Source organism: Podarcis tiliguerta, assembly GCF_965153285.1.
Source record: "Podarcis tiliguerta genome assembly, chromosome: 12".
Lineage (NCBI taxonomy): Eukaryota > Metazoa > Chordata > Lepidosauria > Squamata > Lacertidae > Podarcis > Podarcis tiliguerta.
Window position 1 is genome coordinate 57474836 of NC_139545.1, and position 17136 is coordinate 57491971.

At 44.3% G+C, this 17136-nt stretch overlaps 1 protein-coding gene across 2 annotated transcripts in view; it reads right to left on the reverse strand.

Moving 5' to 3' along the window:
- SMARCC1 (SWI/SNF related BAF chromatin remodeling complex subunit C1) overlaps positions 1-17136 on the reverse strand; it is a 96269-nt gene that overhangs the window by 49491 nt on the left and 29642 nt on the right. For both annotated transcript variants that reach the window (XM_083406132.1, XM_083406133.1), the window contains exons 12-19: positions 14525-14584; positions 13270-13307; positions 12881-13002; positions 10038-10109; positions 7479-7592; positions 5057-5210; positions 4264-4377; positions 2275-2334 (exon numbers count right to left, since the gene is read on the reverse strand). In XM_083406132.1, the coding sequence (XP_083262258.1) occupies positions 2275-2334; positions 4264-4377; positions 5057-5210; positions 7479-7592; positions 10038-10109; positions 12881-13002; positions 13270-13307; positions 14525-14584 (734 nt within the window). The remainder of the gene's footprint in view (positions 1-2274; positions 2335-4263; positions 4378-5056; positions 5211-7478; positions 7593-10037; positions 10110-12880; positions 13003-13269; positions 13308-14524; positions 14585-17136) is intronic.

Sequence of the window (17136 nt, forward strand, 5' to 3'; positions counted from 1 at the left end):
ATTGATCCCTGTGCCACTACTTTATTTCTCGCTGCCACCACCCAGGCCCTACCTGGGACAATACTGAATCCAGTCAGGGTTAAATTGGAACATAAACTTCTGTTTATTTATTGCAGTTTAACAAGCATGTGGTTTCATAAACGGTATCGGTCAATTACAATCACGGGGTGCCTATCCAGACCTATCACTTCCGCTACCTGCTCTCACTCACTAAACCACCTCTCAGATATTTACTTGTCTGCCTAGCCCCTAACTGTTCCTGACTCAGCTACACTAACTCAACCTGCCCACAAACTCTATCCCAATTCACTCCCACTCCAACCAACCACCCAACTCCCAACGAACTCTTCCTTCACCCCTCCCAGAGCTGGTTTTATAGTCCCACTGACTCCACCCCCTGGGTTCTGATTGGGTAACCTGTTTAACTATTTCACCTCCAGCACTCTCTCCTATGTTAACGTTACACCAAGCAGGACTCTTGTCTCCTGTGAAAGAGAAGCATTGCGGTCTCCAACTGTAGAGGCATTAAAGCGAGGAGCCATCAGCAGCTCTCTCCTGCGTAAATTTTTCCAATCCTCTTTTATAAAACTTATGTTTATAATACATTTATCTTGACATCCAAACTTGGGAAACCCATGGTTTGTTTAAATTAAGGCGAGTACAAATCAGGATCAAAACATAGGGAACTGTGGCTAGTTTAAAATCTGAAGCAGAATCCTCTAATCTCCCCTGACATGTGGAAGATTTGGGGGGGGGGGGGCAAGTGAACACAAAAGCCCAAGCAGCCTCATTCATGTAGAGGGGAACAATGGCTGCCTGTTGTGCCTGAGGGCCAATGGAGGAGGGCCTTTTCCTACTGGAGGCTGCCTGAACCATTTGCTCATCAGAGGCTCTCCTCCAGGTCCTCCCATCACCTAAAGCGAGGTGGTGGATGCCTAGGAAGAAGATTTTTTCCACCGTGGTGCCTTGCATTAGTAACACCTACCCCAGAGCAGCTCACCTGATGCCATTTTTGAAGCCTCTTCAGCACAAGGAAGAGGGTCTTTTTCAGCTGCCTAGCCACTGCAGCATGTTTTAGAGCATGTTTTATTTTCGTTTTTATAGCTCTGCTGGATTTTATGAGTGCTACCCTTTTGCACTTTTAACGTTTTATATAGAGATTTCATTGCAGTTTCTTCATATAAACTGTACATCACTCAGCAGCCTTTGCAATGAAGAACTGCCGATAGATAATATTAAACAAATTCCAATATGTATGTAAGCAGCTTTGAGACACAACCTAAGGCTCTGTACAGCAAGATTACAAAGGCCTCATCGCATCTGGAAACCAAGCCTTATGAGGAATGGTTTAGGGAGGTGGATATGTTTAAGCCTGGAGAAGGGCAGACTGAGATGTGATACAATAGCCACCTTCAAATATCTAAAGGGCTGTTACATGGGTGATGGAGCAAGCTTGTTTTCTACTGCTCCAGAGGGTAGGACTCAAACCAATGAATTCAAGTTACAAAAAGGGAGATTCCAGCTAAATATCAGAAGAGCTTTCAGATGGTAAAGCTGATCAACAGTGGAACAGACTCCCTCTGAAGGCGGCAGATTCTCCTTCATGGAAGGTTTTTAAGCCATCTGTCATGGGTGCCTTGCAGGGGGGTTAGACTAATGACCCTGGGGTCCTTTCCAAATCTACAATTCTATTTTTGTAAGATTCTTGCATCGACTCCTTTCAGGTTCATCCACAGCTTTGCAACAAAACAGCACCAACAATTCTATAGCCATACAGCTGACAACCAAGGACTCATGTTTTACTTATTGCTTATTATTATACTATTATTTTTTTATTAACTTTATGTACCACCCTTCATCAACAGATCTCAGGGCATTTTGGAATAAAATACAAGATAAAACACAATAATTAAACCAAAACCACAAAACAATAACCTCCCCCCCTTCCCACAGGCACATGTAAAAGTCTGTAGGATATTAATCAGCCAAATGCTTGGTTGAAGACGAACGTTTTTGCCCAGCGCCTAAAAATATATAATGAAGGTGCCAGGCGAACCTCCCCGGGGGAGAGCATTTCACAAATGGGGAGCCACTGCAGAAAAGGCTCCGCTCTCTACTCGACAGCCTTGCTCTGTACAAGAAGTCACCCAGAAACATATTAACTCAATTTAAGTCAGAAACTAGGTACCCATTCAAATGTCACTCAGCAGCCTCCTTTTCTCTGCATCCCCACCATCACAATTCCCCAATTTCCCCCCGCTCAAAATTTCTTACCTCAAGTAGCAGCAGGGTCTCTTGTTCTGTCCATTCTCGCCCAGCGCTAGCACTTTTGCTCTGTATGAAGGAGAAGGGAAACAGTTCACTCATGTACCCAGTGCACAGGTGAGTACGGCCATTATTGTCAAGAGGTGGGATTGGCAATTTGTTCCATCACAGATGTGTTACTTGTTGGAAGGGGCCTCCCTAAACACAGATAAGCCCTAGTGGCACATGCCATGTCAAAGGAGAACCTGAGAAACTCTTGCAAGTTGCATCATCTGCATCATCATCTTTTCATTATTTGTATGGCACCCATCAGCCACTCTGGGCAGCTTCCATCAATCAATCAATCAATCAACACACATACACAAAATAAAACATCAAACTTTAAAAACTTCCCTATATAGGGCTGCCTTTAGATGTCTTCTAAAAGTCAAATAGTTGTTTATCTGTTTGACATCTGATGGGAGGGCATTCCACAGGGCAGGTGCCACTACTGAGAAAAATGACTGCTGCTCCTTGGGGCAACCTGACTCAGCAGTTGAGGCAAGAATCCCAGAAGCAATCAACACTCGCTCAGTAGGAAATCTGATCAGAATAGAGGGTTAACTATTTCTAAGGTTACGGATCTGTGTAATGGAGGAAGCGCTGCATGCAGGCACTTTCCCTTTAAGACAATGTTCGAACAAGTGAGGTAAAGTGCAAGAGCTCTCCTTTTAGCAACAGCCTACAAAGGAGAATAGTCCCGTGGGGGAGGAAGGGTTGCAGAGAAGGAAAGAAGGCAAAATGGCCCTCATTCAACACCCTGCACTGATGCTAGGATATGGCTGCTGATTCAAATACCAAGAGCAGATTAGCCTACCATCAGCCCAATTCTCTGCAACTAAGAGATAACAGGGATGCACAACCTGCGTCAAATTTTAATAAATGCAACATGCCAGCAAGGACTGTGTTCAAGTGACTGAGACAAGCTCAGCTAAATAAATGGGCCCCAGCACAGGGGAAGGCTAACATGCCTGGTCCCAACATCTGCTTGTTTTCCTCTTCCCAAATATGGCAATCAAAAGCAATGCTTAGAATGTCCATTAAATCTCCCAGAATTCTCTACAGGTGCTCATAAATATTTAGCATTCTAGGAAAATATCACCCCAGCCTTAAAATTAGCATTAATTCTTGTTGCTAAAAAAGCCAGGAAAAGGATCAATAGGTGTGTGTGTGTGTGTGTGTGAGAGAGAGAGAGAGAGAGAGAGAAACACAGCTGTTCTGAACCAAACATACAGCATTTATAAAGATTTGACTATGTAGAAGTTCTGTGCGTGGTTCACAAACATAACAGGGGCACAAGTCTGAATATTTAATGACAGCCATGTATTTCTATTGAGCTATCATAAGCAGAGGGCAACAAGGAAATTCCTGCAGGACCAGGCAAAGGCCCATCTAGCCAGGCACCTCCTTCTCAGTGGCCGGTCAGATGCCCTAATGAGGATCCCTCAAGGAGGACTCAAGTGAAACAGCATTGTTCTGCAGCTGCTGGAATTCAGAGGCATACCGCCTCCAATACTGGTCCAAGTTGGTGGTCATTACTACATCTTTTGGTAGCAAATTCCATAGTTGGGACATGTGCTCTGTGAACGTCTGACTAGAATCTCCCAACACTGAGGTGTCTCCAGGAACCCCGCAAGCAGGAGATGAGTGCAAGATCCCACGAATTACCCCCAGGAACCAGCAATCAGAGACATGCTGCTTTACATAGCCTTGGCTACTAAGTCGCTGCCCAAGAAACAGAAAACGTAATCTCTGCAAGTTCTTAATGTCTGACACTGTATTGTTTTTAATATTCGGTTGGAAGCTGCCCAGAGTGGCTGGGGAAACCCAGCCAGATGGGCAGGGTATAAATAACAAATTATTATTATTATTATTATTATTATTATTATTATTATTATTATTAAACACAAGGGGGGCAGGCAGGGGTCTGGAAAGGAAAGAGAATATCTAGTGCCTTGCCTTTGCCAATGTTTTCTTCGAGTATATGTCTGTACGAAGCCCAAAGTTCTGCAGGTCAGTAGGTTTATCCTTGTTTTTCTCGGGGAAATTCAACATCTGCTGAGCAGCTGGGATCTGGGTAAAGAAATGTAAAAAGGATGAGAGCAGGAGGGAGGATATGAAAGCATCAGAACGGTCATATTAATCAGCCTATGTTCCTGGGGAAGTGCAAGTGGAATGTTGAAAACGTGTTTTTTATAGTAGATACTTCTACTACCACTACCACCACTACTTAAGAATGCTCGAGAGGAGAAGTTCTCACAATCTGTCAGATTAAGAAAAACAGCTATAGTATCCCTTCTATGACCTATTTGCAGCTCCAGGACCACATGGCAACTGTGAATCCCTGCTAGTGTTTGCAAATAGTTTTTTGTTGTTTTGTTTTAAAGGGACAACTCTCTAAGGCACTAAAAATCAGGGGTGAAACAGAATTATATAAAAGTTCTTAGCATTTGCCCCTCGGCGTCTGGATGGTATCAACTATTCTGGACAGCTGTTTGCTTGCTACGCGTTTGGGCCCCTCTTAATGATATTGTGACCAAATTTCAAGTTCCCCAAGTGCAACAGGTTTCCCTCTATGTTTGGATACCACTGGCCACCATTTTGAACAAGGTGGCGGACTGAACCTTCCAAAACTGCACTGTTTTTTTGGGGGGGTCGCTTAGAATTCCCGAGTAACAGCAGGAAGGAGGCAGCTGGCCTTGCTACAATTCGTAGGGGGCAAAGGCGTTCCATGATGGCAGTGGATCTTTACCTGAGGTGTCCGAAGGTGAAGAGGCATGAGTCCCGAGGGAGTGTCGGCAAGCACATTGAAGTGTGGGGTGGGAGGAGGCCCCATGGCCATGGGCCGGCTCTCAGGATCCACTTGGTAATTAATAAGCCCCCACTGTTCCAAAAAGGCATGTACCCTAGGAGGTGACATTAAAAGAGCGAAAGACTGAATGGAGGAAAAGTTATCAGTGCCACAACAGCAGCAAGAGTACTCATAGCACAGCATTGGAAGACACAAGAGTTACCCACTCTGGAAGAATGGCAGATGAAAGTAATGGACTATATGGAATTGGCTGAAATGACCGGCAGAATCAGAGACCAGGGAGAAGAGACGGTGAAAGAAGATTGGAAGAAATTCAAAGACTATTTACAGAAATATTATAAGATTAATGAATGTTAGAATGACATCAGATTGAATGTAAAAGGTTATTAGTAAAAAGTTCTAAAATTAAAAGATTTAATATTTTAAGATATAAGAAGATTAAGCTATATTAAGATATTAAAATTAAGACAAAGATTAATTAAGACAGAGGGAAGGGATTTGCTGATTAAATACACGATTTGGAGTACAGGGAAGGGAGGTGTGGGGAAGTCGGAGAAATAAGCAAATGCAAGAATTATCATGAAGATGGAATTGTTTTTATTATTGTTTTTTCTTTTTGATGCCTTTTGTTGTTCTGTGTTTGTGTAACTTTGTATTTTTCTTTTCTGCTTTCTTTGTTGATTTTTCTCTTTTTTCATTTTTTGTGTAAAAAAACTTAATAAAATATTTATATATATAAAAAAGGAAAAGTTATCAGAATGGGAAAGGCAGTGGGTCAGAAAGAGGGAACATTTCAGAATAGAAGTGGGGAGCTAGCCCTGAAGCATCTTACAATAGCTCCACATCCATATTTTCCTTTTACTCTTGTTCAGCTCATTGCAAGATGGGCTTAGGCAGAACTTCCCAGAATGCTGCATGCATGTGTGTACACACACACACACACACACACACCTCTGCCCCCTCCATGGCACACCAAGCCCATTACATGATGCAGCTTTCTCATCTTGCCTCAGGCAGGCTCCCCATCTGCTGAAGGGTGAGAAAAACCCTCTTCACTTGCCTTTAGGCAAATTACGAAGCGGTTATTGTGCCAGGCAATTGGTTTGAATTGAATTTTAACTCTCGCTCTCTCGACTGGCTTACCAAACACTGGATTTTTTTGTGGCTTTGCGCTTTATTACGTTGGTCTGGTTATATGCTCTTTTGGCATTGTTTAAATTCTGATTTTATAAACATATAAAATTAAAATAACCGAGGAAAGCAAAATTGTTGAATGAGCATTTGATAGAGTAAATCTGGCATTTCATAAAATGCAACCCTTCTGCAGGCCAATAATAATAATAATGTGTAGTCACTGGATTCTGAGATGGCTGACAGGAGGTTGTGGAAAGAGTATCAGAAAACACAGCACATATTGAGGAAGTTCTTTCCCAAATGCTTGACTGACACCAATAAGTACTCAGAACTGACATCGTGGCCAGGAATGAGTGGCTTGATCACATCATGTGATCTCTACACCTTTCCAACCAGTCTCTATTGAAGCTATATTAAGCTATCAAGCTATTTTTAACCTAGACCACAGAGATGGGGATGGTGCCTGGAGCACCTTGTAAAAGAGGAAGAAAAAGGCAGCATAGGATATAAGCAAGAATACAGTGGTACCCCGCAAGACGAATGCCTCGGAAGACAAAAAAACCCGCTAGACGAAAGGGTTTTTCGTTTTCTGAGGTGCTTCGCAAGACGGATTTTTCTAAGGGCTTGCTTCGCTAGACGAAACAGCCCTGCCTCTCCTGTCATGGCAACAGTCGCACGCTTGCTTCCCAGCTCCTCCGGCTCCCTCCCACCTTCCGGCCGACCTTCCGACCTTCCGGCTGCCTCGCGCCGCTGCCCACCGCCCTCGCGCACTCCCCTCAGGAGCCGTTGCCGCCAGCAGCCAGCATTGCAGCCGGAGTTGCGCTCCTGAGCCCCACCGCCCTCCAGCAGCCGCACCGCGCGGTGGCCACAAGGCGCGGGTGAGTCCGACGTACCGGCTGCGGCAGCTGCCCTGCTTCTCCCCACCCCTCCCCGCTGTGGTGCTTCGCAAGACGAAAAAACTCGCTCTACAAAAAAACTCGCGGAACGAATTAATTTCGTCTTGCGAGGCACCACTGTAGCTTCTTCCTTCCATTTCCCACACTGCCTTAGAAACACTCTGCGCATGGATACTCTCCAGGTCAGCTGACAGAAAAAGCAGCAGGTAAGAAAATGCATGGCTGTATTTGGGCATAGAGTACATGTTCTTCGTCTTTCAAGCATTAATTAAACAACACTTTGCTGAGTTTAAGATCCTGTTCCACCTGCAGCCAAGCAGAGCAAGACTTACCGCATTACTGCACAAACATCTCCAGTCAGGTTCCTTCTGCAGGCAGTGCTAGTCAAGTACTCTTGAGGGTTCAAGCGATAGGTATCAATCATGAAATTGCGGTAAGCCAAATATCTGAAAAGAAATCCACAGACACAATATGGCTACACCTTCCCAATGTGAGTCACTTGAGAATGTTATGGTCTCCTTAACAGAGAAGACTATTACGATGCTGAATTACTCGCCCTTCACCCTAAGGTCGCAGGGCAAGTTATGACGCAATACAAAAAACAATTCAGAGCAGCTTACAGTCACAAAGATAAGGTGGTCCCTAAAAATATGCACCTCAAGTGTCAAAAGCCAGGGCGAACAGATGCCTCTGTGGGGGTGGAGTTCCATAACTTAGGGGCCACCATAGAGAAGGCCCTCCCAGACTGCTGCCAACCCTCCTGAAGGAGGCAGTTTTTCAGGTAATATTGACAATTTAACTATGTGGTTGATCTTTAACAACCTGTCTGAGGACAGGTCTATAGAGAAGCAAAACACCTTCAATCTCAGTTTCTGAATTGAACAGACACACTGACCTATTTCAAACAAAAACCAGTTCCTGTTATGCTTTGACTAGGGACCGAAGCAAAAAAAAAGGAAAATGAGGGCTTCAATGTGCAGCTTTTATGCCGTGTCTCATCTACTTGGGTGTCCTCGGTTTACTAGTAGGACACATACCTTTAGTTACAGCCCAGGCGTCAGAAGAAGTTTTGAGTTTCAGTTCAGTGGAGCCTTACAGAGGGGCACCAAGGAGGGCGCCTCTGGGGCAGGAAGGTGCCAGCTATTCCAAGGCAACTTCCCTTATGCAGTAAGCCTGAGAGGGTTTCACACATGGAAGAGCAGCTGAGGAAGACCAACTGGGACATCAGCCTGCTTCCTTCCGCACTCTTCCATGGTGAACCGGGTGGGGGGTGGAGGCGAGAACAAAAAGCAGAAAAGAAAAGAAAAATTGGAGAGAGAGAGAACAGCAAACATTAAGAAGAGGGATACAGGATAGAAACTACGGAGCTCAGGAGGCAGAAAGCAGGAAAATATTATCCAACAGCTACTTCCGTTATGTAAGGGAAATACATTTTCTCTTTATCTTGTTGGCCCACTTAATGATTCATCTTCTAAACACTTCATTTTCACGCAGAAAAAATAAACCAATGCAAAGTAAAGCCCAGGTGAGCTGTGTCTCTTTAGTACTTTCCTTGGTGCCTCCATCCCTAAAAAAAGTGCAGGTTAAAACTGCTCTCTTGGATGTAAGCCAGATGCCTGGCAGCAAAACCTCTCAGCGCTGGCTCCCAGGGAGGCAGGCCTCTTTCTCCTGCATTACCGGATTTAAGCAGCATCTCAGAACCTACAGCCTCCAGCAAAATATCTTTTATTTGGAGCTCCAAACTCCCTGCCCGGAGGCCCAGGCCAGGCACAAGAACCCAAAGCCATCCAACTATTGTTGGGTTTTTTTGGGGGGGGGGAGAGGGAGGGAATCAGGCTTTGGAAGTGAACGCTTTTAAAAAAAAAAAAATCTTTATTGATTAAAAATTTACATATCTATATAAACATTATATGCTATCTCTTTACATATGAAGAAAAAGAAAATTATGTAGAGAATAGAAAATTTCCAAAGGAACAAAAAAGAGGAAAAGAAAAAAATAAAGACATAACAAAGATACGAAGTATAAAAAAAATTGAAAGAGGAAAAGACAAGACAAGATTATTTACACAACAAAAGTGTTCATCTACATAATCCTTCCCATCCTTCTCATTTGGAAGTGAACCCTTGGGAACACAGAAGCACTGAGGAAGGCTGCTTGGTGCACAATAAGGAATGCCCATAGCTCTGTTACACAGGACAGAAGAGACGACAGTTCGCAGGTATAAAAAACAACAACCAAAAACCCGTAATGATCATCCAAAGTGGAGGATAGGGGCAGGTGCCCCCCCAACTCTTGTGTCAAGGAAAAGAAGCCTCATGACTCCTGCTTCTATCAAAATTCCAAACCTCAGGAGTAGATTTTGATGGTGGGAGAAGGGGCAGGAGAGGACAAAAGAGGAAGCCCTCTTCTGCTCATGGGGGTCTGATGGACCAGCAGAGATACAGTATTGGATACGGCCCAAAACACGCAGAATTTCAGCATGGCATGAAATCCTTAGGAAATTGACACAAACTCCACGTTTCTCCAAACCCGTCTTTCCAACACCAACTTTGTATTTACTTCCATGTCCTTACATTATGCTGGATGCAGACTGCACTCAGCCCTCAAAAACTTGCCTCTGAGTGAGTTGCTTCTAAAGACAGTGTCCGCAGCACACGGAAAGATCCAAGATGGATTCCTTGTGCTGTCTCAGATAGGCATGCATGCAGGAAAAGCCGCTTATGGTGTCAGGGAACTGCCAAGCTGAAGAGCAAGTCAAAAGCCCCATTGCAAGAGGTCAGAAATTGCTACAACTGTACCTGGCTGTAATTGCCCCGGGAATAACCACTGTGCCTGTTATAAGCAAAAAGGGAGACACAATACATGCTTACATTGTTCTGCCTTTACTTACATTTCTGGGGTCTTAGATTTGTTTTTCCCATTGAAGAATTCTGGAAGAGCACGGCGCTCGATTACATGAATACTGTGTCAGGAGGAAAAGCGGAATGTAGTCACTGTAGAACATGCCAAGATTCACTCAACACTGATCACACACTATGAACTAAGCAGACACGGCTAACAGCATGACATCTATCCAAGACAAGACCTTTTCTATAAATATAGGTTTAAGAAACAGTTATTTAACCTTAAGAGTCTCCAGATCACTAATACCAAAGGAGGAGGGAATAAAATTCTGAATCTGCATTTGCAGGAAAATAAGTTTGGAACGAAGTGTAGTATTGGTCACAACTGCAGGAACCCACAGCTTACGGATTTGCTATTTTGATCACTATTGACTTTAATATGTTACAGTCTTAGAGTTGTAGGACAGTCACAATGTCCACAGTAAAGTGCTTGCTTTACACATTATGGGCTGTAGCAAACAGCCATGTCAAAGCTAAGAAATAAACAAAACAAAACAAAACAAAAAAGCAAAACACACCAACTCAACATATATGGATCTTGAGGTTTCAGCTCTGCTCCCAATTCCTTTAACATACAGAGCACTCTTCTACTTCATCTGCAACACACCACAATGTGCAGTGTTCTGGATATAATCCCTTTACCATCAACTGAATTATGAAATGGATTTTCTATTTCAGAGAACGATCGAAAGGCTAGTTCATTTATTGAAAGATTAGGTCGAAAATAATTGGGTAATGTGAATTTTCTTCCACAAATTGCTTTAATAGCCTCCAAGAGAGACTGCCATTCACAGAAGTTCCTGACTTGAAGGTCTTCAAATGCATTTACTTTAATTGTCCTCAACTGCCCCCACTCCCATAACAGAGCCGCATATATAGAAGGCGTTTCTCGGGATTTAGGCCAGAGCTGAGTGTTAGGACCTTCTCACCCAAGAGTGCTTGGCCACAGTCTTTTAACACACAGGAACAGAAAAGCAGGCCCTGCTGGATCAGACCAGGATCCAGTTTCCCACGGTGGCAAACCACATTCTCAGGGGAAGCCCAACAGCAGGACATGAAGGTAATAGACCTGAGCATCATTTACTGATGCTGGTGCTGTGTTAATTTTATTTATGGTACCCAGGTTTTTATTACAAACGTTATTGCCTCATGTTTAAATTGATATAGTGCATTGGAAGCTTTAGGAGGAAAAGTGACTCAAAATTTGCTTTGAATTAAAGAAAAACCCTTCCTCTCTAGCACTAAAAGCTGTATATGGAAATGGTTAATTGAATTAGCAGGACAGGACAAATGGCAAAGAATACCTACACATCCTATGCTCCTGGAGGAATGTAATCTGTGGCATGTCGTGCCTGACTTGGTTGAAACACAAGATTTAACGTTTGAAAGATTCACCACGGAAATGAAGGGAAACAGGCGGACATGGATGTAAAAATACCTCCTCCTTTTTGGCAACCAAATGACGCAAGTCTCGGAACGGCAATTATACCAGGCCAATTTGCATTCCGTTTAGAGGGTAGTGTCTAGCCTAGTTACAAGTGCTTGGGCATGCTTTGGATACGAAAACACTTTCCCCAGACAGCCATTAGACAAGCTGCGTCCACATACGTCAGAGCAAGGCACTTCAGTGCCGGAAGAATCAGACATGATTTTATTCATATCTACAACTGCATGAGGAAGACGGGTCCCATAGCAGCAAGGAAGAGAAAAAATGCGGAACAAAAATTTAGGGGGGTATTCAGTGTGCCACTCAGTTTTCTTTAAAGGAATTGGGAATAATTGGTTCTTATTTTTATGTGTAAAAGCTGCCTTAAAGAGTACAAATAAATAAAAATATCATCATCATCATCATCTCTTCAATGGGCAGTGAAGGTCTAACTCTGACATTCAGAAAGCCTACATGTATACAAAATTAAGTGCAGTCTAAGATAAGCCATAATGCAGAAGATTTAGCGTTTTATCGAACGCTATCTCAGTGGTATTCAATTTACACAATGGGACTTTCACTTCCTTTCCTTTCCCCAAGTCCCTCCTTCCCCAGATCAGCTCTGAGGGTCAACAATCTTCTGGAGCAGATTTTGAGGGTGTGTAGGGGGGCTGCAGGGGACTGGAGTGTGGGGAGGAAGGTCCATTGTATGAGCAGCACAGCAGCGATGGATAAAACCCTCAGGTTCCAGGGCCTGACACCTATTATATATTCAGCAGCGATATGGATTTATCTACTGTTTTGGCTGAGAAAGTGACCTCAACACACACATTTAGGGCATGCTGCCTTCATTTAGGCAAGAGGGAAGAAGCAGATGGGTGCACCCCATTCTTTATCCCTGCACTTCAGAATCCATTCAAAGGGAACAGAAACAGCTCATCTTGCAACCCAAGCACATCATCTATCCAACCTGTAGTGCCGAGCTCTACAAAGAGGTTTGTTTCACTTATTTAACAGCCCTTCCAGGCAGGAAGCTGCTAGCAGCCAGTCTACAGGCTTAAACTGGTCATGGCCCACCAGGCTGAGGCAGAAGGCAAGGTTAGTTTTAACTGGCCATATGATTCTTGGGTTACACCTGGGCCACGTTATCTGGCATCCAGAACGGTTTGCAACAAATGGTGCATAGAGGCCAGTTTAGCTGAGATAGCTACAAAATGAAAATATGTGGTGTAGAGTGGAAAGGAAGGTTAATGTCAAAGGCTGCAACTTTCAGATTGAGGTAGTTTTTACTGCTGTGAAATACATCACAGGAACATGAGGACAAGCTATCATGCAAGTGGCTGTCACACATAGCAGACTCTGGACCTGTGACTATTCCCTGGTTCCCTACACCCTAGAACGTACCAGTTATAGTCAAACCAGGATGCATAGCTGGGGATAATGATGTGATTTGTCTGTTCTGTGACATTGTCTTCTCCGGTATCTATCGAGCGGCTCTGGTCACCTTTGTTGGGATCTTCGTCTTCCTGCAGGAGGAAAGATATAGAGTTGTTTGGGAGGGCAGTTATTGGCTGTGCAGAGCACACAAAAAAGTTCAAAAGGCCATAGTGATGTCAGGGGGCAGCGGTGGGGAACGTTTTCTGGCCACAAGGCCAAATCTTGAAACTTCTCAACTGCTGGAGGGCCCAATTTGGCAGGCGGGCAGGGTTACCCACCTGACAGCACAGTGGCATCAGGTGAAGCTGCACTTTAGTTCATTTTTACTCATTCTAAACGAAGAGCTAGCAGTTTACCTTTCCTCCCGTGGCGACCGTCTCCTCATCCTGCTCATCTGGAAAATAAATGAGCAGAGAGAAATAATGGCACAACTAACAATCCTTTACACCTCGTGCCTTCCAGATGTTTTGGACTACAACTCCCATCAGCCCCAACACCCCACAGCCACGTTGGCTAAGGCTGCTGGGAGTTGCAGTCCAAAACCCTTGGGGGGGGGGCGCCTGGTCAAGGAAGGCTGCTTTGCCATCATTGCGCCTCAACGGGGCAATAACTGCAGCAAGAACAAGAGCAGAAAAATACGCACAAGCCACTGCTAGAGAAGTCATGTGACTTGGCAAACATAGAGCCTGTCACAGAAGAAAGAAAAGGAGCACGGATGTATTCCATAAGGGCCAGTAAATGGGCACTCGCTTAAGCAGAAGCCTTGTATGGCCACAGTGATCCATGTGATGGTCATCTCCAGGCTTGACTACTGTAATTCGCTCTACGTGGGGCTGCCCTTGAAGCTGTCCCAGAAACTCCAGCGGGTGCAGAATGCTGCAGCGAGGCTCCTCACGGGGTCTCTGCCATGGGAGCATATTCACCCAGTGCTTTTCAAGCTGCACTGGCTCCCGGTGGAGTACAGGGTCAGATTTAAGGTGCTGCTTTTGACCTTTAAAGCCCTTCACGGCCTAGGACTCTCGTACCTACGGGACCGCCTCTCCTGGTATGCCCCACGGAGACCCTCAAGGTCCATAAATAGCAACACCCTAGAGGTCCCGGGAAAATAATCTTAAGACCTTATTTTATTTTTAACCCAGGAAATTACGAACATTTTTGGGACTCGCACTGTTTCAAATGCATTTAACAAATAGCCAGTTTCATTTGTGAGTCTGTGATTTGTAACTGTCAGAAAAATTGTGAAGGTTCAGTTAACACTAGTGGCATTGTCTCGAAGAAATGCGAGCTTCCCTGAACATTGTTTTAGTAGGGCAGGTTATAAAAAGACTTGCCATGGCAGTGTCAGCTATTTTAGTGAAGAATCACCCTTCCCCTACCTACAGAGATAATTTTAAATGCCTGGGGCAGTTTTAAAAATAATAATCGTCTGGCTTCTCCCCTCTGCATCCTCCTTTAGGATGAGAGCTCTCCAGAGAGTAAGAATAAGCCTCTACAGAAAATTGCTCTCACACACACCCCTGGAACGGGCTGAGTTACAAAGCAAATATAGTTGCCAGCCTCAAAGAAGAGGGGGAAATCCATCATTAGAAAAAAACCAAGCAAAGAACTTACCAAGGTCTGCTACTGTTCCTCCTTTCACAGGAGTGTTTTCACTATCTTTCTTTGGATTTACTGCAAAAATTAAACAAGATTGAGAACGTCAGGCTGTGCCTTCTCTGCAGTAACGCTGCATGGGTTGTTACATTATGCAAAGGTCGCCTAGCCACCTCTTCACTCTCCCCACCATCAATCATATGGTTCTGAACCACATTTTCTCATTATCTGGCTTTGCACACAATGAGCCCCTATCCCAAGCTAACAAGCTTCCTTTGCATTTGTTGGTGAGTTACATTTGATAAATAAAGAACGCAGGGTTAGGCTGGGCAATGTTAGGATGAAAGGCAGTGAGCAGTTCATTAGGATCATCCAGTTATGTTTCTGGTTCTCATAAAAAAAACTCATGAGCAAAGACTAGGACTGGCTGCATATAAGTTGAGGCCAGATGACCAAGGCCTCCTGATCAAAGCCCAGCTGACTGACTTGCTACTCTACAAACAGCAATTTTGAAGGACACTGTCCTACTACTGCAATACTCGACAGAAGAACCATCAAGCCTTCTATTCAGACTTGCTATAAGTAGTTATTTCGAAAAGCAGGTTCTTGCTCTTAGGATATTTCCGTTCCACCTTAAAAGGGAGCAGAATGTTTGTGTCACAGCCTGCGCATTTCCTGTTTCACAGGATGTTTCTGTTGTGTCTTTGCTTTCGTTTCTCTCTCTGCTGGAACTCTGAAGCAGGCAGTCATGTTTTTTTTTGTTCTGATCAATGCAGAAATAAACTTGTAAATAATGCTTTCCTGACTGCATCTTTCGCTGTGCATTATCTGCTGATAGAGCGTGCACGGCTCTGGAATGTGGCAAGCTATTTCTGGAGCTCGTGTCGCTAATTGCTGATACTGCGTGTCTGTGGGAGATCGATGGACGTCCAGAGACGACGTGGAGTCATGATGGACTTTGTCTCCCTGGCAGTATCCCAACACTTGCCTGGAACATCAAGTCACTCTTACAGTTGAGTCTTACTTTCCCAGGCCTTTAAGACAAGAGACCACTGAAAATCTTTGCCCAATAAAAAGAACAAAAAGAAGGGGCCAGTTGCTGGACCTGGCCAAAGAACCATCTAGTTCAGCACTGCATTCTCACAATGGCCAAGCAGATCATTGCAAGCAGGACCTGAGAGCAACAGAACTCTCTCCCCCCCCCGATTCCCACTTTACGAAAAAGTTAAAGCAATGCAATTATCTATAAGAAGAAGAATTAATAATTAGACTTCCAAAAAGTTAAAACAACAATAAAACAGATTAAAATCTGCATAAACATAAGCCACCATGATGAGTAGCCAATGATAATTATCCACCCTGAGACTGTGTAGGACTTCCAAGACACAACTGGGAGAAAGACCTTTGCTTCTACCATAGACCTCCATTGTTTTGTGGCTTGAGACTGAAGTGCCCACGGAATGGGGAGTAAGTAAGCTGCACTGCAGACATCAGCACTGCCTTAGTGCCTTGCCGCTCCTTCGCCAGCCTAATGAAACACTTCTAAAATTTCATGCTCAAGGCTTGTCAAGTGGGAGACCTGCAACTGCACAGCCGAGGTGTTAGAATAAAACACAGTAGCGATGGGGGGAAACAGAAGCCACTTCCTTGTTCCAGATCCGCAGGAGACCAAGGAGAAGACTGGCCAATAAACGCTGGTGCAGGATTCTGCACCTGGATTTGTACATTCACAGCTTGCTACATTTAACTGTTTACTTTGCTGATCTGTCCACCACAGTTCAGAAGAGGATGACAGGCACCACGCCTGCTGCAAGCCCAAGAGGGCACTGCTGTCAGCTTGCAGGCAAAACTGATTTGCGTTCTTGCAAGGGTCCTTTGTGAGTAACTGCGGCGAGCCATTATTCTTACACATTCTGGAAATTACTCTCTTGCCCAGTGCTGAAAATGTTACTTTTTGCCCATTGCTTCTCATGTTTCTGACAGTCACCTGTCTAGCACAGCCTCTGGTGCCTTGTCTACATCTTGTGCTAAACAAGATGATGGTAGATAAGGAACAGAGCCTTCCAATAACCGATCAGGCAGCTCCAGCTCCAGATCAGCAGAGTATTATGGCAGTATATCTTTTAAGCACGCATTTTGCTGAGAAAACACACTCCTCTTTCCAACAGCTAAAAATGTACACAAAGCCAGCTCTGAAGGGGTTTATTCAAGATCAAAATACAGACTAGATATTTTCGATGCTCCAAAGCAACGGAAACCAAATGCACTTCCACAATATATTCAGGGGAAAACAAACATTTATGTTGGCAGCTGGGGATTTATCCATTGGGAGGGAGGGAAAAGATTTCTGGGTAGTGGAGCTGATCACATAACTGTGAGCCAATTACGGTCTGCAAACACAGACAAAAGAGGCAGTTTTAGAAGGAAGGAGGAGGAAGTTCTGGATAGGAGAAGAATGTCTGGCTTGCTTCGGGAGGAAGGAGAGACGAAAGAATGGAAGCACTGGAGGTTAGGCCACCTCTTTTGCAGGTCAACTCCAGCAGGGGCTTGAACATATCACCTTAAGACTTTTAACATGAACAATTGTTTTCACAAAGGGAAGCAAAGATTGGCCTTTAATTCTTGGGGCA